Source organism: Crotalus tigris, unplaced genomic scaffold (genome assembly GCF_016545835.1).
Source record: "Crotalus tigris isolate CLP2741 ecotype Arizona unplaced genomic scaffold, ASM1654583v1 scf7180000017568.12009008, whole genome shotgun sequence".
NCBI lineage: Eukaryota > Metazoa > Chordata > Lepidosauria > Squamata > Viperidae > Crotalus > Crotalus tigris.
The window spans coordinates 5,847,152-5,873,731 of record NW_024096478.1 but is presented as its reverse complement, the minus strand read 5'-3'; the positions used below and the strand labels follow the sequence as shown (position 1 = coordinate 5,873,731).

Sequence of the window (26,580 nt, the reverse complement as noted above, 5' to 3'; positions counted from 1 at the left end):
GCTTTAAATTCATCCTTCAGGACTACTCTATAACTCGCCACCAAATTGTAATATTTAATCTGACGGAAAAGGGAAATAATTAAAAACATGCTGAGTGCATCATCTTAACTGCAATTAAGTCAATTAAAGTAATTTTAATTAGATTTTGCTCTTCCCAGTTTGTCAAGTGCAGCCCTTGGGGCGTCATGTGAAATGCTTCTAATGAAAGGATTATGCATTCCTAGACTTGATTAAGATTCCTCATGCTGATCTCCAGGTTAGCTATAACTTCTGCCCCTTTCACTATTGACCATGAGTTTTGTAGCTAATGGAAAATATTATTCCAGCAATATCTAGCAAGTGTAACATTGAGATATCAATTATGTTGGTAACAATGACTGCTAGCACTAATTTCTAATTTGTTTATACACAAATCTCCACTTATCCCTTGAAACTAGGTAATTTTGGGCAAAGAGCTATGTCTTCTTAGCGCATCTTCCTAAAATGTGAAAAGTAAAAGGTGTTACTTGATATAGTGGGCTGTGAGAATAAACTTGAGGGAAGAAGAAATCTAGCCAAGACAACAGTCAGATAAATCTTCACCCAAAGCAGGAATTGGAATTTGAGAAAGCGTCTCAGGCTTGACCCTTCCTTGTTCAGAGTTGCAAGTTTCTGTTACTGTAATCCTATAATAAAAATAGTTTTAGTATTCATGATTTTGGGCTAACTCAAAGGACTGACACGTATAAAGAGTACACCTTGGATTCCTTAGAGCAGCCTTTCTCAACCTGATGTTCTCTAGATGTTTTGGACTATAACTTCCAGTATCATTGACCTTGTTTTATCAATCATTATTTTTCATTTCTTATTTAAATGTATTGTATTGCCCTGTTTTCCAGAATATTTCATTTTCCAAACTCTTAAAATACAGTATTTCCTGCCTTATGACTATATCAGGGGTAGGCAACCTTGGCTCTTTTATGACTCGTGGACTTCAACTCCCAGAATTCCTGAGCCAGCCATGCAATGTACAGCAAAGATAATAGCTTGTCTTTGTAATGAGAAGATCTCAAGTTCTCTCCTTGCCTTTCCCATTTAAAAGGTGTATGACAATAAGAGACAGGAAAGAGTCCCTCCATTCTAAGACAGGTTGTCCTTGCTTAACAATTCAGCAACTGTTCATACCTGTGATGGTACTGAACATGTAGTACTTAGGACGGATTCTCGCAGTTCTGGCCATCTCAGCATCCCCCTGGTCACATAGTTGCTATCTGAGCACTTGGTGCAACCTCACAGTTATGAGTTGCAGCCTCTTGTGGTCATGTGCTTATCACCTACAACCTTCTTTGTTGGCTTCCAACAAGGAAAGTCAATGGGGAAGCCAGGAGGAGGTCACAAGTGGTAACCATGTGTCATCCTCACTTAACGAAGTGAGGAACCAGAGTGCTGGAACTGTTGTCACTAAGAAGCTTAGTCATATGACATCACACTATGACCGTATTGCTTAGCAATAGCAAACCCAGTCCCAATTGCTGCCGTTTGCTGAGGACTACCTGTAGTTTGACTGGTGCAATGTAGTTTTTTTCTTTGTTTCTGTGAATATCTGAAATCTGTTGGTTTATGATGATATTTTTAATGCACAGCACAGTCCCCAACAAATATCCAACCAGTGCAGCTTGGTGTTTTTACTTTCTGAAGCCCCTTTTGGCCTCTCCCAGGACATGAAATGTTTATTAGAAGGTACATCTAGCTAGGCTTCCTATTATGGTACAAGAGGAATAGAAAACAGCCAAATGCTCTGAGTCTCTTACATATGAACAAGACAGGCTAGAAAATCACTGGGCAGATGTAGCCTTATGTGAAACTGCAATTCTACATAGAAACTGGCAGTAAGTGTTTTTAACCTACTCTTACATGGCAGCCAGCACAGAAAAAGAGATGTAGGAAGGGAGGAGGGTGCAATCCGTTGTCTGACAGAAGGCTTTGTATTAGCTTAAACTCAGGCAGACAAATTGTCCCCGCATGAGCTTGCTAACATTTGGTCTTTGGCATGAATTGGGAACAGAATGACAGCATGTAGCTTGCTTCTGAACAGCCATCGCTGTTCAGCCATACAAATTTTAATTTATAAACCATGTTAGTTATCCAGGGTAGGATATCCTGGTTTTATTTCTCCTGACATTTTTAAATGTGTGTGTGTGTTTGTTTATAAAGGTCTCCAGCATTCAGAGATTTTCTGAAGTTTGCGCTTGACAAGAACCCTGAGACCCGGCCAACTGCCACACAATTACTGGAAGTAAGTATAGCATCTCAAGTGAGTCATGTGGTGATACTGCATAGAAGCTCATAAATCCACATACCTGTCCCTGGTGGGAGTACAGATTTACCCCCATTAATGTAGAGAAAACCTGGAGTTTTCTCTACATAAAACCTGATTGCATTTCTCTATATAAAACCTGATTGCTGGAGTTCAGGTTCTAATTATGTTTCTCATGGGAGAAAAAACTCTACCGTTTGAGTAGTTCTGCTTCCTGACACATCTAGTGCCGTCTCCCTCATATGTCTGAAACATTGCTGAGAATTATGGCAGTTATTTCCACCCTTGGGGGGGGGGAGGTAGGGGGCATCCACGTTGGGGAAGGCTATTCTATGCAGCTTAAATTTTGGCCCAGCATTAAAAAGTATGCAGTTGTTGTTTGCTATTGCTAACTTTAACTGCGGAAAAAGTGGTCCTTTAAGTGGAGGGATGAATTTTAATTTGATTATTGCTTGGCAGAAGTATACCGAAAACCAGACTATGTTGACATAATTAACAAAAAGAAAGTGTGCAATACTATCTACTGTGGAAAACCCTGATTTTTTTAAAAATTTTTATTTTATTTACATTTTAATTTTTAAATATAGCTTTTAACTGTTTTAATAGATTTTAATGGTGGAAGGTTAGAATTCTTAATTGTGCTTTAACTGTGTGTGTTTTAGAATCACATGCAAGTGAGATGGGAGGGGCTATATAAATTTAATGACGAATCAGTAAAAAATTGAAGGCTGATTTGTGGGTTTTCTTGGTGAGTTTGTTTTCTCCCTGTGGTGTTAAAGTAGGTGTACCTCTATAAGAAGAATGCCAACATTGCAAGGTAACAATGTAGTTCTTTTATGTAAATTCTAAAGTACATTATATGGCCTTCACTGCAGTTTTTTTTTTCAATAAGTCTGTGTGTATGCAGTTTATGGTGAAGTAGCCTTCTTATTTGTTCATCTGTGATGGAAAGGACACCTAACATAACATGTTGTATATTTTAGCTCCTTAATTGCAATGGGAATGTTGCATTTATCAAGCAATAGAAACTTGTCTTTCTAAAGCTCCAATAGGCAGCTATTCCATATGGTTTTTTCATGTTTTTTCTTTGCCTTGTCTGTGTAGTTTTCCAGCTTCAATGTTTCACTGTCACAGAAAGTATGCGCTTCGGTAGAAATGCTACTTGGAAGCACACATATTCCACAACTGTGAAAGAAACCAGTCTGAGCTTGTAAAGACTGATAACCAAATATACTTCTAGCTCCTAACATTTTCTGGAAAAGGTTTGGCCCCAGTAACACAGAAACTTTTATGACCTATATTGTTTATTTTAAAGTTATAGATTGCAATATTATTGCCTGTAACTCGTGATCAATACAGTATATTGTATTGTTCACAAATATTTGAGTAGCAAAGGAAGGGCGAAATAGCTGACAAAGTCTCTACATTCACTTTGAACTGTCTTGCTCTTGATTTGCAAGAGAACCAGACTAGTTTGGTAATTGTGAACTTGGGGGTTTTTTTTAGCACCCTTTTGTCAGCAAGGTCACCAGCAATAAAGCCTTACGTGAGCTCGTGGCAGAGGCAAAGGCTGAAGTGATGGAGGAAATTGAAGACAATAGAGAGGAAGTTGAAGAAGAGGACTCATCGGAATCTGCATCTGTAAGTTGAATTCCTTTTGTTGCATTAAGTGATGTTTGCGTTAAGGAAACAAGACAAAATATTACTTTTCCCCTATATGTACATGAATCTGTGTTCATACACATAGTATACAAAGACATATGTATGTTGTTGTTAATTGCAAAGTCGGTCCGACCCATCATGGCCCCATGCACAACATTCCTCCAGGCCTTTCTGTCCTCTACCATCTTCTGGAGTCCATTTAAGCTCATGCCTACTGCTTCATTGACTCCATCTAGCCACCTCATTCTCTGTCGTCCCCTTCTTCTGTTGCCCTCAATCTTTCCCAGCATTAGGCCCTTCTCCAGTGAGTCCTTCCTTCTCATTAGGTGGCCAAAGTATTTGAGTTTCAACTTCAGGATCTGGCCTTCTAAAGAGCAGTTGGGGTTGATGTCTTTTAGGACTGACCGGTTTGAACGCCTTGCAGTCCAAGGGACTTGCAGGAGTCTTCTCCAGCACCATAGTTCAAAGGCCTCAATTCTTTATCACTCAGCCTTTCTTATGGTCCAACTTTCACAGTCATACATTGCAATTCGGAAAACCATGGCCTGGACTATACGGACTTTTGTTGGCAGGGTGATGTCTCTGCTTTTTAGTATGCTGTCTAGATTTGCTATAGCTTTCCTCCCCAGGAGGAAATTTCTTGGCTGCAGTCCCCATCTGCGGTGATCTTGGAGCCCAGGAAAATAAAATCTGTCACTACCTCAATTTCTTCCCCGTCTATTTGCCAGGAATTGACATTCACATTAAAAATGCTTCAGAGTCCACAAACAACGTTAGCTGGATTTTTGAAAACAAACTGCTGGCAACCTTTGATCCCTGCAGCTACTTGTGGAGGGGAGAAGTTGAAAGGTGTTTGCGCAGGTGGGCAGGAAGAATGGCTCCTTGGCTGAGAAGAGGCTGCTCTTCATTCAACAGCCAGGAATCCTTCAAACAATGTTTGGGCAGGGGGCCAAGCCTTCCTTTTCCTCTTGCAAGATGGCTTTCTCAGTAAATGCACTTGCTGTGTGGACAAACATGTCCCCTAGGAAAAGTTTTAATTGTTGGCACCTTTACTATGAAGAACGTAGCCTTTAGCCACTTAAGATTAAAACTGCAAGCAGCTCCCTCGACTGTGCTGGCTGCTTTTAGGCTTAGCAGAGACAGATAGAAGGTTAAACATTTGGACAGGGAAGAGGCGTTTAGTCCATTGAAGGATTCATCAAATAAAATGAGATCTGCAGTCACTAGCCAATGATAAGGTGTCTCTGGATAAAAAGAATGAATCTTCTATAGAGTATACCTTGTAAGCTTGCTCAACTTTTTGGCTCTTTCTGCCTTTTGTCCCTGACATGAATACAATAAAGACAGTGTTTGAAAGAGTAGTTGGAAGCCTGAACAAACTAACTCTTCAACAAGAATAACCACAGTAAGACCAAGAACATATTGTATTAACTCAGCAGTAGTTTTGTGGTAGAACAGAATGGAGCGTGGAGCGCAGTAGTAAAATATTGCTGGAGGTATAGATTCAAAAAGACTGGCTGTGTAACTTCTCGTGATCTCTTGGTCACAAGAAGGCAGTAATAATAATAATAATAAAAGTTGGAAGGTACCTTGGAGGTTATCAAGTCCAACCCCCTGCTCAGGCAGGTAACCCTATACCATTTTGGACAAATGGCTGTCCAGTTTCTTCTTAAAAACTTCCAGTGTTGGAGCATTCACAGCTCCTGGAGGCAGGTTGTTCCATTGGTTAATTGTTCTAACTATCAGGAAGTTTCTCCTTAGTTCTAGGTTGCTTCTCTCTTTGGTTAGTTTCCATCCATTGCTTCTTGTCCTGCCTTCAGGCGCTTTGGAAAATAGCTTGACTCCCTCTTCTTTGTGGCAGCCCCTGAGATATATCATGTCCCCCCTCATCCTTCTCATCATTAAACTAGACATACCCAAGTCCAGCGACCGTTCCTTATATGTTTTAGCCTCCAGTCCCCTAATCATCTTTGTTGCTCTTCTCTGTACTCTTTCTAGAATCTAGAATCTAGAGTAGAATATAATTAGAGAATTAAGAATGCAATGCATGTCCATTCTACTTTCCCTTTGTCCTAGGGGTTGTTTAACCTGAGATTCCTTCCCCTTCCTGCCCTTTTGAGGTGTGTACACACATAGAGACACAAACAGACATACACAGACACACACAGATACAGTTATCCATGTGGTCTCAGGCTCCCCTTCTGTGTCAACAGGCAAATTTGTATCTTATTGCATGGAAGTTGTGAATTGTAACAAACTTTTTTTTAAAATAAGGCAAGTATAAATGATTTATACTTTTTTACTGAGACAAGTAAGAGGTTTGTGTTCCTATTCCTAGTATCACTGAAGCTTATCAAATGCAACACAGGAAATCCAAGCTTTATGGTTTGTAGGAAATATAGCTGAGGTTTAAATGGTTTGCAGTAAAGAATGACTTGATTTCCCTTTTAGATTTTTTTTTCATGTAACTTTACTGCAGTTTTGAAAAAGAAAGATAAACACGGTAACTACTACTTAGAATAAAAAGAAAAAAAAAGAAGAAAGAAAAAGCTACAAATGAAGGGAAGAAAAAAGGAAAGAAAATAGGAAGAAGTTTTCCATTTTCTGGGCAGCAGTTATAAATATACCGTATTTTCCGGCATATAAAGCAACTCGGCGTATAAGACGACCCCTGACTTTGGCGCCGATTTCCATGCCTAGAAAGTCATCTTATACGCCAGAAACTACAGTAATTTCCGGTGTATAAGACGACCCCCGACTTCGGTGCCGATTTCCATGCTTTAGAAAGTCGTCTTATACGCCGGAAAATATGGTACATGTAAAATAAACTCTTATTCTAGGATTACATGATTTATATATTTTTTCTATAATCTATTTTTTTTCCAGAACCATACATCATAATTTCATTTTTCCTGTGTCACAAAAAGTCTATAAGGAATTTTAGTTAGAGTTTTACTGCTAGTTCAGTGACTCTTATTCTGCCCTTGCTTTCTGGGATGAATCCTGTCTTATTTCTTGAGATTTCCTTCCCTTATGAGTAAAGTTTCTGTTTCTCTTTTTTCATTTTAAGGTTTGCTTCAGAACATATTATTGTCATGGTTTTGAGCTTTAATACATGAGGTGGTAGAACATGCTGCTGTTCTGTTCGATTTGTCTTTCATTTTAGTCCTCACCTCAGCAACCTCTTTGGCTGCCTAATAAGTAGAAGCCAGTGGTAGTGGCCTCTCTTGAAATTTAATTGAAGCATGAGAAACCAGGGATATATAAAGATTTGTGGAGAATGGTTACCCCACGAGAGACGGAGTATCTTCATTCTTTGGCCATCTCCTAAGTAAAAGAGCTGCAGGAATCTTCCACTTTTGCATGGGATTTCAGGAAATGTTATTTTCCGTTGTAGAAAACAATGAAAAGCATTTATTTTTTTCAAGCCTTTTGAAAGAAAAGAGTTAAAAATGCAGAATACACTTTTGGCACAGCACTCTCTTCACTAGCTGCCAAGACCTTATTAATAATCCTTGAACCAACTCAGATTCTATCCAGTGCAATGATGAGCAATACACAGTTTGAAAAGAAAGTGAAATGAATGCAGGGAGGGGGTGAGGGGAGGGAAGGGCAGGCATTAGTGCAAATTATGTAGAAGGACAGCCTGAAGCCTTCTGCTCTCAGGAAAACGTCAACTGCACCTTTCAGCATTTTCGTTACTAATTTCCTTATTCCTTTGTATGTGAAAAGAGTGAAAAAAAATGCTTGATAATGATCATCTGGTGAAATCCTCAAAGCAAGAGGAGTGGTTTCCTGAAGTCAAATTGCATGTTACTTTAAAGGAGATAGATAACAGCTCGGCCTTATTCTGTTCCTTATTCTGCCTTACTTTGTTCCTTACTCAGATGAAAGGCAAGGAATACAGTCCCAATTTAGTTCTTTCTAATAGGCTTTGATGAGCTTTCAACAATGTGTCCTTCCTCACTGCAGCTCCAGTTTAGGTTTGAACAACCGCAACTTCCATAGTCCAAATATAATGGTAATGCAAGACAAAATAGCATTTTGATAGGCCAGAACTTCTCCTAGACTGCAGAGCTTTAGCAAAATTGTTCATAGTTCGAGTCCATGAATTTGTAGATGCATTCAGAATTGAAATCAGAACATAAAAGTTCCAGTCTAATCTAAATAAAGATAAGGAAAAGTTTATTATCAGTGTCTAAGGTTTATTTTTATAGCCATCCAACTCAGCCAAGTGGCTTACAATTCTAGGTTCATAGGAAAAGGCAAAAAATATTTTTCAAGTTCAGATGAAAGAATAGGATTTCTAGGAAAGCTGGTGTGGTTTAAAGACAAGGCAAAGAGGAGACTGAGGTACTGAAAAAGCTGTTCTAGTATATTATACTCTGTCCAGGTTCCCAATCTCCATTCAGACATAGCCATCAGTAGCCAGCTGACTGCACAAGCCAGGGTCTTCAGTATAACAGTTAATTCCTGGTAGATCTTCCTGCCAAGGTATCTCACCATAGACCCTAGAGTTTTTCCACTCTTTGGATTTCCACAGCCACAGTAGTGGCAATCTTCAAATTGGACAATATGGATGAAGAGGAGGAGATTGGCTCTGTAGAGGTAGGAATGGTGATCCCTACTTCTGCCTTAGTGCTACAGCCCAATCTCTGAGATGTCCAATGTCTCATCTTGCTCCCCTTATTCTTGTGATGAGATGTCAGAGGCATGACAAAAGAATCAGTATTCTTGGCTGCAGGCTTTTTTTCATGGAGATCTTGTAACCATGACAGAAGGCTTATGGAGGAGAGATCATCAGAAACCGAGAAGTGTAAAGGCAGGATGAATGAAGCAAAATTGGCAAAGGATGAGCTGGGGCAACATGCTTCAAGTAACAGTTCATCAGCACTGTCAAAGCACTTCTGGAAGATTTTGGCAGAATGTTATCAGCTGATCTGTAGCAAAGAGAACTCTTTATAGACCAGTGATGAGACCTTCTGTGCACTGATGAAGCAGAAGAGGAGAAAGCATCTTCATGAGTGCCAAATTACCAGGAGAGAATTAAACTCTCCCTTTTACTTCTAACTCCCACTTTCCCCCTATCTCATAAATATCAGTTGGCAGGGAGAGAGAATATTCTCTAGGTCAGGGTAGGCAGCCTTGGCTCTTTTATGACATGGACTTCAACTCCCAGAATTCCTGAGCCAGCACAGCTGGCTCAGAAATTCTGGGAGTTGGAAGTCCACGAGTTATAAAAGAGCCAAGGTTGCCTACCCCTGCTCTAGGTACTCAGAGTTCCTTGAGAATTCAGTGATGAAATACTAATTTATGACAAATGACCTACCTCAGCCTAAGTTTCAATGGTTTTGTTTGCAAAAATTCTTTTCTGGAGGAGAATGTGATCCTATTCCCCTTAAAAGTCTCTGTTTTATCTTAGAATGCTCATTGTTCTGTCCCTTAATTGTTTTTTCTTGTTCCTTCAGGCAAAAAAATGTAAAAAAGGATAATTTCATTATCTTCCTCTTGTCTCCCCTCCTCCTTCACTCAGCCTCATGACGTTCAGAAGAAGGATTCCTCTCTTGCAAGCCAGATAAGTTTGGAAGGAGACAAGCTTCAAGAAAACCGCTTGTCACTTGTGGCCAATGGACCAACGTTGCCTCTGGAGCACATCAAGGAAGCTATAAACGGGCAGGACAACAGGCTTTTGAAGGAAGAAACTATAACTGAAGCTCTGGTCAAAACTGCTGAGCATTCGGATTTGTTGGGAATAGAAAGTTATTCAGTCCTGCCTGATGCCAAACAGAACTTAAGCACCAGCCCCCAGGCACTGCAGCCCAATGAAAACATTAAGCAAGCAGAGGATGGGGCTATCAACCACCAAAAGGAAAGCACTGAGCCAGCAAATAGTGAGGATTCAAATTGGGGAAGCCATACTGTAAACAGCCTCCTTGAAACACCGACTGAAGAAAAACTCCCCAATGGGAGTTTGACCTCTTCTCAATTTGAGAATGATAGCCTCAAGAGAGATTCTGATTCTGGTAGCACCTCTGCTTCAGAGAGTATGGACCTCAACATCTCTTTGTCTACTGATCTGTCCCTGAACAGAAGCAGTGGGTGCCACTCTGTAAAGGTAAGAATTGAAGTCTGTGGGTGAGGCAGAGGGTTATGTTAGGCACCCCATTGAATGATCAGCGAAAAGTGCAGCACCAGAGATGCTTAGGAAGAGGTTGAAAGAGAACACCTCCTGCTGTCCTTCGATGTAACAGAAATAGCACTCCTGCTCCCACTTATTTTTTTTAATTGTTCGCCAAGGTGAGCTAGAAACTCCAAATCTCTTTATCTCCTGATACAACAATGTATCATTGGCTTGCAGGGTTGGGAAATGCAGCAGCATCTTCTACTGCAATCAGATTATGTTTTGGGCTGCAGTGGATAGGAAGGTAAAGAACCTGCACGGAAATCAGAGGAAAACAACCAAATGCTTCACAAAGGTTTTGGATTTTAATTCTCATCAGCACTACCAACTAATGGCTGATGACATACCATTACAAGTGATGTCATTCAAAAAATCTAAATAATACTATGTTGCTTGCCTAGCGATGGATAGTAATGCAGCATGGATGGAGAGGATGAGTCCTGTTTTTGGGTGGAAAGAGGACACACTCAAATATTTCTGGTTTCAGAGAGGATTCAAATTTTGAAATTTCAGAAAAATGGTTGGCATTCAATAACTGTCAGTCCCTCCTGCTCTTTGCCAAAGTCTTCTAATTGGACAAGATGTTGTCCCTTTCCCAAACTCCCTCAAATACAAATACAGAAAACAAAATGAATCATACAAATCAAGAATATGTGTGGAATCTATTGTTTTAATTTCTTAATATCAACTTGGAATTTGAATTTCCTTGCTAGAAAAATAGTCCTTCTTCCTCTTCTGGTGGTTACGATTTCTGTGAGGCTTTTAGAAAACACATTTTGTTTAGTTACGCAATAAATAATTATTTTGTGTCCAGAATTTCCTGTTGTCTTTTTACACTGTTTCTTTGGTTATATGTGTAGAATGCAAAAATACAGAACATGACACTGAAACGAACAAGAAGATTTATAGTAGATGGAGTGGAAGTGAGTGTTACCACCTCAAAAATCATCAGTGAAGATGAAAAGAAGGATGAAGAGATGAGATTCCTCAGGCAAGCTAAAATTGTGTTTTGTTTGTAACCAATTTATTATATAGGCCTGACTGTTTATGTAATCAGTGAAAACATTAAATATTAGGAAGAATTTTCTGATGGTAATAAGATTCAGTCTTGGATCAGAGAATCTACAAAAGTAGCAGGTCATTTTAGATCGTGTTCAAGTACAGCACATAGAAGCATATCTATGAGGTTTCTATTCACTAGAGATCAGAAATTATCTTATGGAATCAGATATTGAGAATTATCATCCAGTCTTCCCATCCAGCTTGGCCAAAGACTAGCTGAGATTTATGGTAGTTGCAGAAAAATACATATAGAAAGCACTAACCCATGCAACAGAATAAGAATGGGGAAGGGAAAAATGAAAGGTGAGCAATTCACTGCTAATGTTTTTGCCTGTTCTTTTTATTATGACAGGAGTCAACAAATGACTGGCAACAGTTTGAGATGTTAAATCTAAATTATACCCAAAAAAGTGACATACTGTTAACAGTTTTCTAAAACTCACTTCAACAGATGTCAACACCACAAAGTTACCTGGGTTGTTTGTTATATTTCTTCCAGCTTGCCAAGTTTCAGACAGAGATATATTCTTGCACGCAGTTGTCAGTGGGATTGTATTAAGCCATATTTATTCACAATGTTTGCATAATGTAATTTGAATAATTCAAGGCCAGAAGTGCAAATATAAACAAGAAAGAGCTGGGAGGAAAAGAAAAAAAAACCTCTTCAAAATATTCTGCCTGCAGGCCAAAAGTGATGTGTGTTCATGGCAGTGATTGAAGAAGTCAGTTCTCCCCTCAAGGAAATTTAGATCCTTAGAATGCAGAAGGCAGCAGGCAGCCTATCTTGGCTAGTCTTCATTATGATTATTTTACTCTAAATGGTGTTTCTCTGTAGCTTTGTCTTTAAAGTTTCTCTTCTGTTTCTAAATTTCTGTTCTACTGTAACCCTGCAGGCGGCAGGAACTGCGGGAGCTACGTTTGCTTCAGAAAGAGGAACATCGGAATCAGACACAATTAACAAACAAACATCAGCTACTCCTGGAACAAATGTTAAAGCGTTTTGAACAAGAAATGAATGTAAGTGGGAAGAGGAATTGCCAGCTCAGAAGTTGGTCAAAGATGGAGAAAGAAAAATTAATAAGCCATAAGCGGTACTAATTAGGCTAGGAAGAAACCTAAATACTGTCGCTAAAAGTAGTGTCAGTTCTCTGAAGAATTATGGGTAGAATGGCAATCTTACCTGTGTAAATGTATCAATATTAATATACTCTATATTGAATAACATAACATAAAACAATATTCCTTACTATAGATTGTGGATGTTAGGTGTGGTAGGCTTGTAATCTTTTATTATTCAGAATAATTTCCTTGTATTTATATTTTAGTGTCGTCAAACATTGAAAATCCTTTGGAAAATCCTTGCTAAAATCACAATGTCAAGCAGCGAAATCCCGAATGTTTTGAACTCCAAGAACTTGTGGTGATTTTTTGAAGCTGCAGTTCAAAACATCTGGAGCATAGGAGGTTTCATATTCCTGATATAGCATATACAAAACAAGGACTATTCTTCCTTCTATCCCTAATAATTTCTCACTTTCTAAAAATTTGCAGGAGTCTCCCATCCAAGCATAATCAATTTTTAGTTGTGCATTTTTGCATTGTAAAATTTTGGTGTAAGTTTCTGTTCCAGATTGCCCTACATCTTCAGGATGTCAGAAAGCAGCACGTTTAGCTGAACATTCTGGAAAAGAAATTTGTTTCAATCACTTTTCTTATGCCTCATAGTATGCCACCTCTAAATCAGTGTCTTCTGCATGTGTTATCCCACAACTAAGGGCATGCAAATATCACGACTATGGTATTATGGGATTGTTGGAGCAGTATTCCAACACATCTGGGGAATGCAAGATTGAAAAAAACTTATGTAAACAGATGCAATCATTTCATCTGGTAGTATCAGCATTGCTGAATCCTTCTCAGCTTCTCTATTGTTAAATCTTCAAAAAAAATGACAATAATTTTTCAAATACTATATTTGAACAGTTAACAGTTGCCATCCTTAAGTTTTCTCAGGGCTACACATTCCCAGTTTTCAATCAGCCTTAATAGGAATTTCTCATCCATTGATAATTTGTACTGAAGTTCTCTGAAATTATTCCAGTACTTGAGCAATTTTTCCCATTAATTTTTCCTGCTGCTAATGTGCATCGTCCAATCTTATATGCAGAAGGAATCTTGAATGGCTTTTTCCTGATCTACAGCAACACACACACATGTGCACACACACATACATGTGCACACACACGCACACACACATAGGCAATCCTCAGCCTACAGAAAAGGATGCCACAGTTAGAACCTAATGGTTATTGCCCAGACTGTCATTGCTGAATCAATCACCAGCAAAATGAATTCTATTCTCCCCAAAAGGGGTGCATTAAGAGGCCACCAGTCCCAAAATATTGTCCATCCTTCCTGCCCTAGTTCAGAAGTCTCAAATCAAGTGACTGTTGTTGTTGTTAAAGCCTGTATACTGGCTGACTCTCAACAACTTTGGGTGACTTACAACAAAGAAAGTACCTTAAACTAAAACATTAAAAAAATAAAGATAGCAAGCATGATGAAGTGAGGAGTCTTAGTTTCTTTTTCTGACTCCTAGGTAGAATAATAAGAGTTACTCCTCAGTTACAGCTCCAGCAATGGAATCTTTAATGTTCACAGCCAAGACAGTGAGAGAATGTTTTAGATTTAATATGAGCTTGACTAATCATCCTCATATGAAACCAAACTTAGGTTGTCACTAAGCTTGTTTTTTTCCAAGCTTTGCTTTTATTACTAAATTAAGAAAAATATCAATATATTTAAGATTGTATCTGCCTTTTCTTTTGTAGTCAAAGAAGAAGTTTTATGATACGGAACTAGAAAATCTAGAACGGCAGCAGAAGCAGCAGATTGAAAAAATGGAGCAAGATCATGCACTGCACCGACGAGATGAAGCTAAACGTATCCGTGCTGAGCAAGAACGGGATCTGCTTCAATTTCAGGAACTGCTAAAACAAAAAAAGAAAGAGGTAAAGCTGGTACCGTATTTTCCGGCATATAAGGCGACTCAGCATATAAGACGACCCCTGACTTTGGCGCCAATTTCCATGCCTAGAAAGTTGTTTTATATGCCAGAAACTACCGTAATTTCTGGCATATAAGACGACTCGGCGTATAAGACGACCCCCGACTTCGGCGCCAATTTCAACTCTTTAGAAAGTCGTCTTATACGCTGGAAAATACGGTAGTTTGAATTCTTCCATGCTAGGATAATGTTAGGATGCCAACCCAGCTGTCAGTTAAAATGTTTGTCATAAACCAAGCAATTCAAAGGAATGGAAGATGAAACCCAGGATGAATGAAGAAGAAAGCAGTCTAAGGAGGAAAAATGTAAAGGAAATACAGAGAAGGGAGTTAGGGAAAGAAGAATGAAAAAGTGGGGTGAGAGAGAGAGAAGGGAGGAAAACCTGAAGAGCTAATGAATTTGTTTAATGATTGAGCTATGGGTTGTAAAGTTCCTGGTTCAAATCTCACTTCTTTCACAAACTTTTTCAACACCTTTAGACATTTCTCTATGGACACACTAGAAATACATTCTATTCACCTAGGTTGGACTGCTGAATAAAAAGGTATTTAGGGAGGAATTTGGGGGACAATGCCAATTTAAAAATGGCCAATAATAAAACAATGAGCAAAGCAAGACAGTAGATAAGAGAGACAGAAGAGAAACAAAAAAAAAATGACAGTACTATTCAATTTTCTGCTGAATGTACGAAACAATAGTATAGATTCTTCCAAGCTACGAAGGAGTTCTGAATATCTCAAATGTTTGTCTGCTTGTCTTTTTCTTTGTTATGAAGCTCAAGAATGACATTGAAAAGCTCCCACGACAACAACGCAAGAGCAGCATGAAAGTGAAGATGGGTGACTTTGTACAAAAAAAGCAAGTTATGGTAAGGCACAAGAGAGATTTAATTGACATTGTAGCACAAACTCTTAGAATAACATACGGTAGATTCCCAACCAGCCAGGGAGAAACACTATGGATTATCTCAAAGACCTTCAGAGAGTCTGGAATTCTAGTTTTCAATTAGTTTGAGAACTACCATCCCAACATATCTAAAAGTTGACAGATTTGGGAAAGCTCTGACTGTCCAAGATGAATATTCATACATCTCCTCTCTCATTCCAGGAACAAGACTTTATAGCCAAGCAATCCGAGGATCTGGAGCAGGCAATGAAAAACATTACAGCTCAGAATCGGAAAGAGATCTGTGACAAAGAACGAGAATGCCTCAATAAAAAGCAGCAGCTTATGAGAGGTGCTTTTTTTCCTTAAATGGACCAGTTAGAATGGATTACGAGTAATGAAGTCAGACTAAGAAGAATATGCTTTCATTTAAAGACAATGCAACCTATTGGAGAGCCCTGGCAAAGCTATAAACAGGAAGAATGCAAATCCTTTACAGTAATGAGAAGCATGCTGTGGATTGTTTTGAGCACTCATCAGTATTTATATTATGGAATAATATTTTAAGCTAGAGAGTTATTTTGGAAAAGTAGCCAATTAATCTGAAGTTATAATTTTCCAGCCACTTTTTGTCACAGTGCTAGTTTGGAAGCCAATAAAACATCAAAAATAGAGCTTACTTATAAAATGGGGATAGGAAAACTTGTGATATTCCAGATGCTCTGATCTACAGCTTCCAACTTCCTCAGCTGTTGACCATACTGGCAGGTGCTAGTGAGAGTTGGAATCAAAAATTAAAACAGAAATAGAAATTTAAAAGCAAATCTTTGCTACAGATTCCTAAGAAAGTAAACCCTACCATAGTATGAATTCTTCCCAGATTGTAGTTTTCTGGTTGTTCATCCTTCTTTAATAAAAGATCTCTGCAGAATTATTCATAAAAGATAGGATGGGAAGAGATCTCATCTGTCACAAAGCTGTATTTTATGTACATAAAGTGTTTGCATTTTTTTTTAAAAAGTATATAGGAGGCATAGATGTGCAAAGAGAAAAAAGTGTCAAGCTCAGGAAACCAGGAGCCAGAGTAGAATTCAAAAGCAATATTCCATGCAGCCTATATGCAAGAACCTGATCTACTAACAATCAAGGCAAATTGGTGCCAGATAAGAGTCAATGGCCCTCAAGGAGAGCTGGACATAGGTCTCTTAAAGGGGCATGGCCATTCCAAACTGATGATCCATTTGTCCCTCCCCTCAGGCTCAGCCTGATCATCTCCTACAAAAAGTTTAAGAAAGAAAGCAGAGAGAAAAAATATTTTTAAATGGCACTACATCAGGAAGACTTATCATTTTTCCTTTAAATGTGAATTAGGAAAGTTGCGTGCAAAAGCTTCATACGTTAGGAAATGCTTCAAGGGACCACTAATTTTTGAAAACTATTTTTAAAAATGATATTAACATACAATCTATGGATTGGAATATAATCACAGGAACACAGATTGGGAAATGATTATTTGCACTGACACTAACCACTAATCTAGAGGCTTACAGGTTTTCCGTCTCTATAGCAAAGATTTTGTAGCCAGTTCTCCTCCCCCCCACACACACATATCCTTCCTCTTCTCTTGCTTTGGGAACCCCTGTGAAAAGAAAAAAGAAAACCAGCTGCTCTTGTCATTCATTCACCTCTTCAGGCCAATAATATCATAATGTAAAAAGAAGGTTGAGGGGATAAAAACTAAGCATGAGGATAGACAATGTTGAGATTGAAACAGTTACTCTTCCCCTCTCTGTTCAGGTATTGAACGGCCATATATATTTATTTATTTTAAACACTGTAGACCGGGAAGCCACTATCTGGGATCTTGAAGAGCACCATCTGCAGGAGAAGCACCAGATTTTGAAACAGCAACTAAAAGACCAGTATTTCCTCCAGAGACACGAGCTGCTACGGAAACACGAGAAGGTAGCGGCATTTTCCGTTCTCTGTCCTGTTGAATGATAGCTGGGATGTAAAGTTGCAGATATATAGAAGCAAAGCCAGTGTGTAGAAGGGTTGGAATGTGGAGATATGGGAAAGCTTTGGTAGAAATATGAGAATTGGTAGAGCAGCACAATGCTGAAATATTAAAATTGTATGGTAACTGTGGGCTCCTAAGAGCTTTTGGGAAGAGTCTACTCTACAACAACTCACTCCAGTCTATCTGCCACAGCCAACTTGCTGCAACCAACTCGCCGTGGCCAACTTGCCACAGAACAATTCACCATGGCCAACTCACCATGTGACAACTCACCACAGGACAGGATTTACACTAATATAAAAAAAATAGTGAAATAGAATCATTAATGAAAGGATGCCAAAGGAAGGGCAAAATGAAATATAAATGACAAAAAATAAAACATTTTTTAACTATTTTAAATAATTAAATTGAATTGTTGAATTGTTGCACAGCAACAATTCACGTCCTGTGGCGTGTTGTCCAGTGATGAGTTGGCCGTGGCGAGTTGTCCCGTTCTGCCTGGGAATGAGTACTCTGATTATAATACAATCTCTGTAGTTATTAGGGGGAGGACACACTCTCAGGGTTAGTCCCTCCTAAATTAGGATTCTCTCATTGTATTGGACTGTAGTTCCAATATCCACTGTGATTACAGTCAAATTTGCTAAAGAGAATTTTGTTCAAACCAGATAAAACTCTGATTTCAGGGAAAGAAACAACATTAGAGCAAATGTTCTATTTCGCCTTTTGCTGTGATAGAAATTGCATTGAACCTTTGGCAAAAATGCTTATTTTACATTATGAAGCAAGATGCCTTTCATTTCCATTAGAGATGAAGCTAACGTTTCCTCCTCTATGTGGAGAATATTAATATATATTGTACCTCTGACTTATTGGCACCTGTACTGCATGTGTGAATGATCGCTAATATTTATATGTTGCTTATTATTTGCATAGTTTAATACACATGACTACCTACTGCATTGAACAAGTAGTCTTTCTGCACATAAATAACACACTGATTATGATTTCCATTAAGAAATCCCACTGGATAGATCTGTAATTTGGCAGCTTTCTATAATAGCTTTTATGTTTCAGCTGGCTTAATTAGCATTGTTGTCTCTGTGATAGTTCGCAATCGCTTACGCTAGGGATGCCATCCATAAGAGCTGGAGGCATTGATGTTATTTCCCTCAGGAAAAAAACAACGATACTAGCCTCCTCTGCATATTCAAGTCTTCCAGGTGGATCTTATTTCTCTGTCTCCCTCCCCCCCAACAACCTTTTGTTTTTTGTTCAATAATTTGTGGCTCCTTGCCATTGATGTCTCTGAGTGTAATGGGGGGCATTCTCTTATGCTGGCTCCCTCATTCCCACCACTGTGTTGATCTGTATTGCAGGAACGTGAGCAAATGCAACGATATAACCAGCGCATGATAGAACAGCTGAAAGTTCGGCAGCAGCAAGAGAGGGCCCGTCTCCCCAAAATTCAGAGGAGTGAAGGGAAAACCCGCATGGCCATGTATAAAAAGAGTCTCCATATCAACTCCAGTGGAAGTGCCTCAGAACAGAGAGAGAAGATAAAACAGGTGAAATTTGCTGTCAGAGTCAGGTAGCTGCCTTGCTGAAGAGATCTGTCTGAGAACTTTCATTAGATATGGAGATGTCTTGTGCCCAGAGCTCTTCAGCATCTTCCTAAATGACCTACATTCCAGCTTGGCGGACCAGCAGAAGCAGCAGCAGCGGAGGGAGAGGGGAGTAGGGATGGTTTTGCATGCACACGCCACTTTCACAAATGCAGCTTCACACACATGCATACATGCACTCACCACTTCAGTAGCTCGGTTCCGAACGGATCAGGGATCGGGGATTGGGGACTCCTGACCTAGATGAAGGGATTGAAGGGGCACTCATCAAAGTTGTGGATGAGAGATTGCTAACACTTTAGAAGATAGATTCAAGATGTAGGAGGATCGTGGCAGTCTTGAGCACAGGGTTCTGTCCAAAGAGATGCAGTTCAGCAGTGAGAAAAGTAAGGTCCTGCACTTGGGCAGGAAAAGTCAGATGCATCGGTACAGGTTAGGCAGTAGTGCCTATGAGAGGGATCAAGGTGTCCTGGTGAACCACTGTTTAAGTGTGAGTCATCAGTGTGGTGCAGCTGCCAAAAAAGCCAAAACAGTCCAGGGCTGCATCAATAGAGGGATAGTACTAAGATCAAGGGAAGTAATAGTATCACTTTATATCACATTGGTGAGGCCATATTTGGAATGCTGTATCCCGTTCCAATCACCAAGTTACAAAAGAGATACTGAGGCCCTAGAAAGAATGCAGAGAAGAGAAACAAGGATGATAAGGAGTCTGAAGACTAATCCTATGAAGAATGGCTGAAGTAACTAGATAACTTTAGCTTAACAAAGAGAAGTCTGAGGGAAGACATGATAGCAATCTTCAGGTGCTTCATTCCTGGAAGTTTTCAAGAAAAAATTGGACAACCATTTCTCCAAGATGATATGAGAATTCTTGCCTCTAAGGTCCCTTCCAACCATATGATTCAATGCTGGATGGAAAATAAGCAGAGGATTCTTTTGTCAATGAGTCAGTTCATATAACCTGCTTAGACATGTTACAGGATTATAACAATTGCTTGGGCATTTTTTTAACAAAGAGAATCAGGAATAGGCATATTTTAAATAAAAATAAGGTATTGGTAAATGAGGAATGTGTATACTTTCCCCAATTGTATCTGCTACCACATCCAGTAGTGGCTCAACTAACAAATTATGGAGGATTCCACGACTGAGAAGAACAAACCAGGGCCTCTGCTTTGAATAATACAATGAATTATCTATAGGTGAATTATCCAAGGTTGGTTAGCTGTGCCAGCTCACAGGAGGAGCTAAAGGTACTATCACAGCAGTACTGTATGGACCAGCGCACTGCCAATTAAATGCTAAACTGTAATTTGGCCTTGCATTTGTTATGTAAATTAAGTTAATGAATGTATTATACTGTAAAAATCTGCTAGACATAGCCTACTGGGAATGATTTGTCTAGCTGCATATCATATCACTGATATTTAGGCTTCAGCGTTAAATGAGTTTCAAAATAGAAATAATTCAAATTGCCACACACTCTAATTTTGTGAAAGGGTAGAGAGATCATAATTATGATCACCCATCCCTCTCATTTGTTGGTGTATCTTAAGTAAGGAAAAATGAAATCAAACCATACTGATAAAGCACTCATCATACAAGCAAATATTAGTCAGGGTCCAGAGATCCTATAACTATCCCAGGAGATGATTTAAAACAGCTTCACTGACAAGAAATAATTAATCACATTGGTAAACTTTAGTTACCTTCTGAAGTATTTCAAGTTCGGGTAGATAACTGTTGCGGGAAACCGTCCAAAACTTGGGTGATTGTTGGTGTTCTCCCCATGACAGTTTGCCCAGCAGGAAGAAAAAAGACAAAAAGCTGAGCGAGTGCAACAGCAGCAGAAACATGAGATGCAGATGAAGGACATGTTGGCTCAGTGTGAGGGCAATATGAATGAACTCCAGCAGTTACAGGTAACTTAATATCAATGGTACAGTTTTATTTATGCTTATGTTAATCTTCAAAAGTGCAATACATATGAAGTCTTTGAGCTATCTGTTATCCTGTTCTGAAAGATTTGTTAATACTGGTCACAGTCGGCCCTAAAATAGAAGAGAAAAATAATATCAGGGATTTTTTTTAATGTTGGCATGTAATTGTATTTATATCTGAAGTTTTATCCAAGGGGTGAAATCCATTCCATTCCATTGGCATCCTTCAATCTTGAGAGACTATGGTATTGTGCTCTGGAAAGAGGTCCTAAGCCAGCATCTGGTGTGGCTAAAAAGGCCAATTCAAGAGTGGCAGTCCCTTCCACACTGAGGGCAGATACAATCTGTCCCCTGTCCAGCCCCCAGGTTTCGCTGGTTCCGGGACTGCCTCTTTGCCTCAGCCTGCCGCACAAGTGTCTCTTCAAATTGGAGAAGGCCATGCTGCGTCTTTAGATCAGAGATCAAGGATTCCCAGCTGTTAATGTCCATTCCCAAGGCCTTTAGGTCCCTCTTGCAGATATCATTATATCACAGGGGTGAAATACTGGTAAATAAATGTGGGTTCATTTAATTCATTTAAATCCTAATATAAGCCTGGTGAGTTATGTTAGTTTTGAAAGAAAATGATTTTTCTCAAAGCCATCAAGTAAACTCCATGGATTATCAGAGATTTCTTTATGTCTAGAGCACAATATGCTAACCATGCTATATTGGCTAACTCCAGGTTAAGCAGACACACTGAATCTATGACATTAGGTAGAATGAGACTTCTAGTGTCAGAAAGATATTAGAAAGATAACTTCATATTATTTGCTGCTGGTCATGCAATCTCAAATTAGGTCAAAGAGATGGTAGGCCTGGTACTTTTTCTTCCTTGCAAAATATCTTCTCATATTTCTTTCTCTCTATTGCTTGTTTCAATCTATATAGAATGAAAAGTGCCACCTTCTGGTTGAACATGAGACACAAAAACTGAAAGCCTTGGATGAAAACCACAACCTGACCCTCAAGGACTGGCGAGATAAACTTAGGCCAAGAAAAAAGGTGATTAAAAATTTGCACCCGCATCAGAATTAAATTGTGAAATTTTGAATATCAGATCAGTTGGTCAAAATAAGGATAGAAAAAAATGTTAATTTCCACAAGACCCATAATTTAGGGGAGAATGAATAAGGAAGACTTTGAATGTTTGTGAGCAGGTTTGCATTGTATACTTTTTTATTTTCCTTATTCTAATGTCATATTCATTTCAACCTGCAACTGCATGTAAACTGGCAGGAATCCAGAGAGAAATCAAGGTTATTATTAGCGAAAACTTTATCTTTTCACCTCTTTTTGTCTTTGTGTTTCAGGCACTAGAAGATGAGCTGAATCAGAAAAAGCGAGAACAAGAGATGTTTTTCAAACTCAGTGAAGAAGCTGATGGTCTATCTCCTATGTCTCCAAACAAACCTGCTAAATTTGTCCCATTCAGCTCTGCAGAGGCTTCCTAATACTTGGGTTCAGTAGGCAAGGCTTGGTGATACTTGCCTTTGTCTGTTGGAGGAAAATCAACAGACAGGGTTCCTTCCTCTGTTTGCCAACTCAGATCAGAGTTTCCTGTTCAGTCGTGTACCAGATAGTCAGTGTGGCTAGCAATCTGATCCACTAGAGGTGAGGTAGGTTCACATATGGGTTAGAAGCAAGCTGTAGCAAGCTTCCAGGGGACCACCTGACGGGGTGGACTGCAGAATCTAAGTTGCTTGCCGAATCCTTCCCCAGCCAGTTTTACCATTTCCTAATGGGATAGTGGAAAAGATCTAAGAGGAGATTAATTGCAGTATTGGTTGGATTTTCCAAGTTAGCTTTCCTGTGTATCTGAGCTTAATGATTGGGTGGTTTTACTCAACAGCATAACTTTGAGACTCAATAGTAGATGATGTTTACCTGTGATAGCCTTTAAGATGACAGTAAACCATCGTCTGCCTTTAATGCGGTCTCTACCTGTGTAAATTAAGCAAAAGACTGCTTTTTGTTCTGTGCCTTCCTTTTGGAATTGTTCTGTCCCTCAGCAACTTCCAAACAGCTTGTGACATTATTTGTAATTTTTCTTTGATACAGAATAGCCTGAAATTTAGAAACAAAGCAGCCTTAAAACTAACAGGGTAGCCAGAGGAATGAATTTCTAGGTTGAATAGGGACTGTGGAAAAGGCTTCCAACCTGGGCTATGTTTAAATAAAAAGACTTGCCCAAGCTAAATGGTTGTAAATGTATAATAAGGAAGAATGATCTTTGTTGTTCATCTGTTATCCCAGTGGCTTCTGCAGCATTTTACCTTTGGTTTACCAGTGAACCAGAATTTTGTGGTTCCTTTTCTTTCCACAGTCATGGATGAAGCCTCTGCTTAAGTTAGGGAAAGAACTAGTGTTTACTCTTTGGCTAAATTAAAGAAGAGCAACTCCAGATGTCCATGGCAACAAATTTGTAGCTGGACTAAGATTGAAGGCACTTTGCTCCGTATCAAATTGTACATGATTTTTAAGTTTTCGTAGAGTAGCAAATGCTAGCTTAGGGGCTTTCTCGTGCTAAATGATTGGATGTGCTCAGAACTGAAGACACGGTTTTGAAATAAAGCAGTGCTGGATTGCTGTGAGTAATTCCAGTCTTTGCAGTTTCTCTGAATCAGGAGAAAGGGCTACCTAAGAGAGGCCACGGGTAGTAGAATATAATATTATATATTTGAAATGCTAAAGCAGCACAGTATTTCAAACTTTTACAAATGCTATTTTTGACCAGAGAGATCCCTTTTCATTCCCTTCCACATATTTTGACTTATTTAATATAAATTTCCAAAGATTTTTTCTCCCTTGCCAGTCTGCGTTTCCCTATTACTTATATTTAAATTTTTGTTTTGTCATTGATGAAGTATAATTCACACAGATTTCAATTTGAGCAACCAGCTACATGTGATAAATGCTACATTTTGGCACTTGTTTAGCTATAAGTTCAAACAGAAAGCTGATACAATTCATTTTCAACATCTCAGAACAATGCGCATTATGGAGAGAACATGGTCCACTGTTCCTTTTGATGTCCAGTGTAGGATTGTTCTAAGCATAGCTCGTTGCCTCTCTGTAGGAAAAATGGTTGTTTTCTTATGCACTGTTCTTCAAAACACTGTTGCTAATGATTGCTGTGCTGACAGCTAATTTGTTGGAATGTCAATTGAAATTTAGTAAACTAGTGGCTGCTGACAGAGCCAGTCACAAAGTGTCAAGCATTATATTAAAGATGGCAGGATGAAAATAGAATCTGAAAGAAATGTCTGCCAAGAAGATACTGGATATTAGACATTTTTAGGAAATGTGTGTTCACAAAGCACTTTAGTCCCTCTTCAACCTGTTTTAGATCTTAAGAGTGTAAAGATAATGTGTGAGGAGAGAGAGAGAGAGAGAGAAATGGAAACAAAGTCTGCACATGAATGTTGAAAGTAAAGGCAAGTTTTCTTTAAATGAACAGTGTTAGCTTCATGTTGAAATGATGGATGCTTCATCATCATTATGTCTTGGGTGGGTTAGTTTGTCTGCACATTCCTGCTTTTTCCTCTCTTGGCTAAGAAAGCAAACAATGGCACACACTCACAACAGCTTTTTCTGTCTTCCCTTCCCTTCCTGGCTGTTCCCAAAGAGGCTGGAACTTCCCTATGTGCAATATGCACTTTCCAATTTTTCCCGGAAGGGTGTTGAAAGAAAGTATCTCTTTCCTTTTTTAAACATTTGTTAACCTAGGAAAAAAATATATTTTGGTTTCATCAGGGGCAGGGAGAAGGTATTTTGTATTTTTATAGGGGTAAGGGTTTTTTTGGGGAAAAAAATCTCAAGGATTTTCTCTCTTTGGGTTACCACGATGATGTAAATAATCTAATAAAATATGAACCACTAAGCCTTTGCATAGCAATCCAGAATTGCGTACCTGCTGCATGTATCTATAGGCCAGCAATGCTGAGCTGTATTTGTACATGATCTTGGCTTGGCTGCAGTGGAATTGTGTTTCAGAATTCTATTGATTGGCATTGAAAAAAAAAATCAAGTCCACAGCTTGCTGGCCTTGTACAAAGTGTTTTTTAAAATATAGATAGATGGTCTTACTTAAAAATATCTGTACTGTATTGGAATGTGTTAATATTAAACTATTAATTCTTGAAGCAAATTGCGACTAGTTGGAATTATGTACAAATCTCTTTCACTGGTTTGACACTGATAGCAAGATCTGTACCTCTCGTAGATTCTTGTTACTTTACAATAGTTCTATTTTGATAATTATTATTATACTGAATAATAATAATAACAACAATAATAATAATCAGCCACAGACAGTAAGTGCCGCCTATGCAAAGAAGCTGAAGAAACAGTGGACCACCTGGTAAGCTGTTGCAAGAAGATTGCACAGACTGACTACAAGCAGCGGCATGACAAAGTAGCAACAATGGTGCATTGGAAGATCTGCAAAAAATATCATTTGCCTGTAAGCAAAAACTGGTGGGATCATAAAATAGAGAAAGTCATAGAAAATGATAAAATTAAACTGCTCTGGGACTTCAGAATTCAAACAGACAAGCACCTGCAACATAACACCCCAGACTTAACAATTGTCGATAAGAAAGACAAAAAAGTCTGGATAGTGGACGTGGCAGTGCCTGGAGACAGCAGAATAGAGAGAAAGAACTGGAGAAGATAACAAAATACAAAGACCTACAAATAGAAATAGAAAGACTGTGGCAAAAGCAAGCAAGGGTAGTACCAATAGTAATAGGCTCCTTGGGTGCAGTCCCAAAACAACTGGAGCACCACTTGAACACCATTGGCATTGACAAATTCGTTATTAGTCAATTGCAAAAGGCGGCCTTACTAGGAACTGCTTCCATCCTGCGACGATACCTGTAATACCATCAAACATCCACATCTGCCTATCCCAGGTCCTGGGTAAGGACTCGATAGGTAGACAAAATGCCAAATCCAGTCTGAACATCTGGCTGACTGCGATGATCCATAATAATAATAATAATAATAATAATAATAATAATAATAATAGTAGTAGTAATAATAATAGACTGGGAGTGCTGAAGTATTTAAAAAAGCATTACTTTCAGGTACACAAAACCTGGCTTTAGTTGAGTTCCAGAAACATTTCCATCTTACATACTATATCTTGAAGTCTTAGTTAAAAGGATCTTTTTAACCATCTAGTAATTTACTGATTTTCGTGTAAGATGGAAATTTGTTAATTGACTAGGTTTAACAGAGAAGCCATTTTTCCTGTACATTTCAGCAGTTCCCATAAAATATTAGGGCAGTTGAGAATAGAAAATAAAGGAATTTATGTTCAGAATTTTGCACTACTTATAATATCTTTTACAACATCTGTTATTATACAATACTAGGTCATCGTTCAAAGCCTTTAGGCAGTGATGCTAGTTCTTGATTTTTGAGTCCCAATCTCTCTGCTCATCTCCTATAGAAGGAAGAGTTGTTGGAGAAATAAACAACAGATTAAAAAAAAAACAAGAAAATTCCACAAGCACTGGAGAACTCTTCCTGCTCTGAGAAGCAGCCCCCTAACATGGCACCATTGCAAATGCCTTCATTCTAGTGAGCTGAAATCCATTTGCCATGTAAGCTAAGGATATAGGACAACTCACCACCTCCACCTCATCTTTGCCACCTCATTCCAGCCCCCTTGCCATGGGACTGGTTACCAAGGGGAAATGCTGGAGGCAAGGGAAACCTCCCCCTCCTCCTCTGTAGCTCTGGACTGGGGGAAAAAAATCTGGGAGGACAAAGCAGGGAGGGGATGAGGGAG

General features: G+C 38.9%; 1 protein-coding gene across 2 annotated transcripts in view; it reads left to right on the top strand.

Annotated features, from left to right (window-relative positions):
- Nucleotides 1–24,930, top strand: part of STK10 (serine/threonine kinase 10) — a 74,722-nt gene extending 49,792 nt beyond the window's left edge. For both annotated transcript variants that reach the window (XM_039352257.1, XM_039352266.1), the window contains 13 exons: nt 2,194–2,275; nt 3,803–3,937; nt 9,492–10,073; nt 11,000–11,130; nt 12,095–12,218; nt 14,033–14,212; nt 15,044–15,136; nt 15,376–15,505; nt 16,994–17,118; nt 18,553–18,741; nt 20,598–20,723; nt 21,672–21,785; nt 22,094–24,930. In XM_039352257.1, coding sequence (XP_039208191.1) covers nt 2,194–2,275; nt 3,803–3,937; nt 9,492–10,073; nt 11,000–11,130; nt 12,095–12,218; nt 14,033–14,212; nt 15,044–15,136; nt 15,376–15,505; nt 16,994–17,118; nt 18,553–18,741; nt 20,598–20,723; nt 21,672–21,785; nt 22,094–22,234 — 2,152 coding nt within the window. In that variant the 3' untranslated portion in view covers nt 22,235–24,930. The remainder of the gene's footprint in view (nt 1–2,193; nt 2,276–3,802; nt 3,938–9,491; nt 10,074–10,999; nt 11,131–12,094; nt 12,219–14,032; nt 14,213–15,043; nt 15,137–15,375; nt 15,506–16,993; nt 17,119–18,552; nt 18,742–20,597; nt 20,724–21,671; nt 21,786–22,093) is intronic.
- The last annotated feature ends 1,650 nt before the right edge of the window (nt 24,931–26,580 follow it).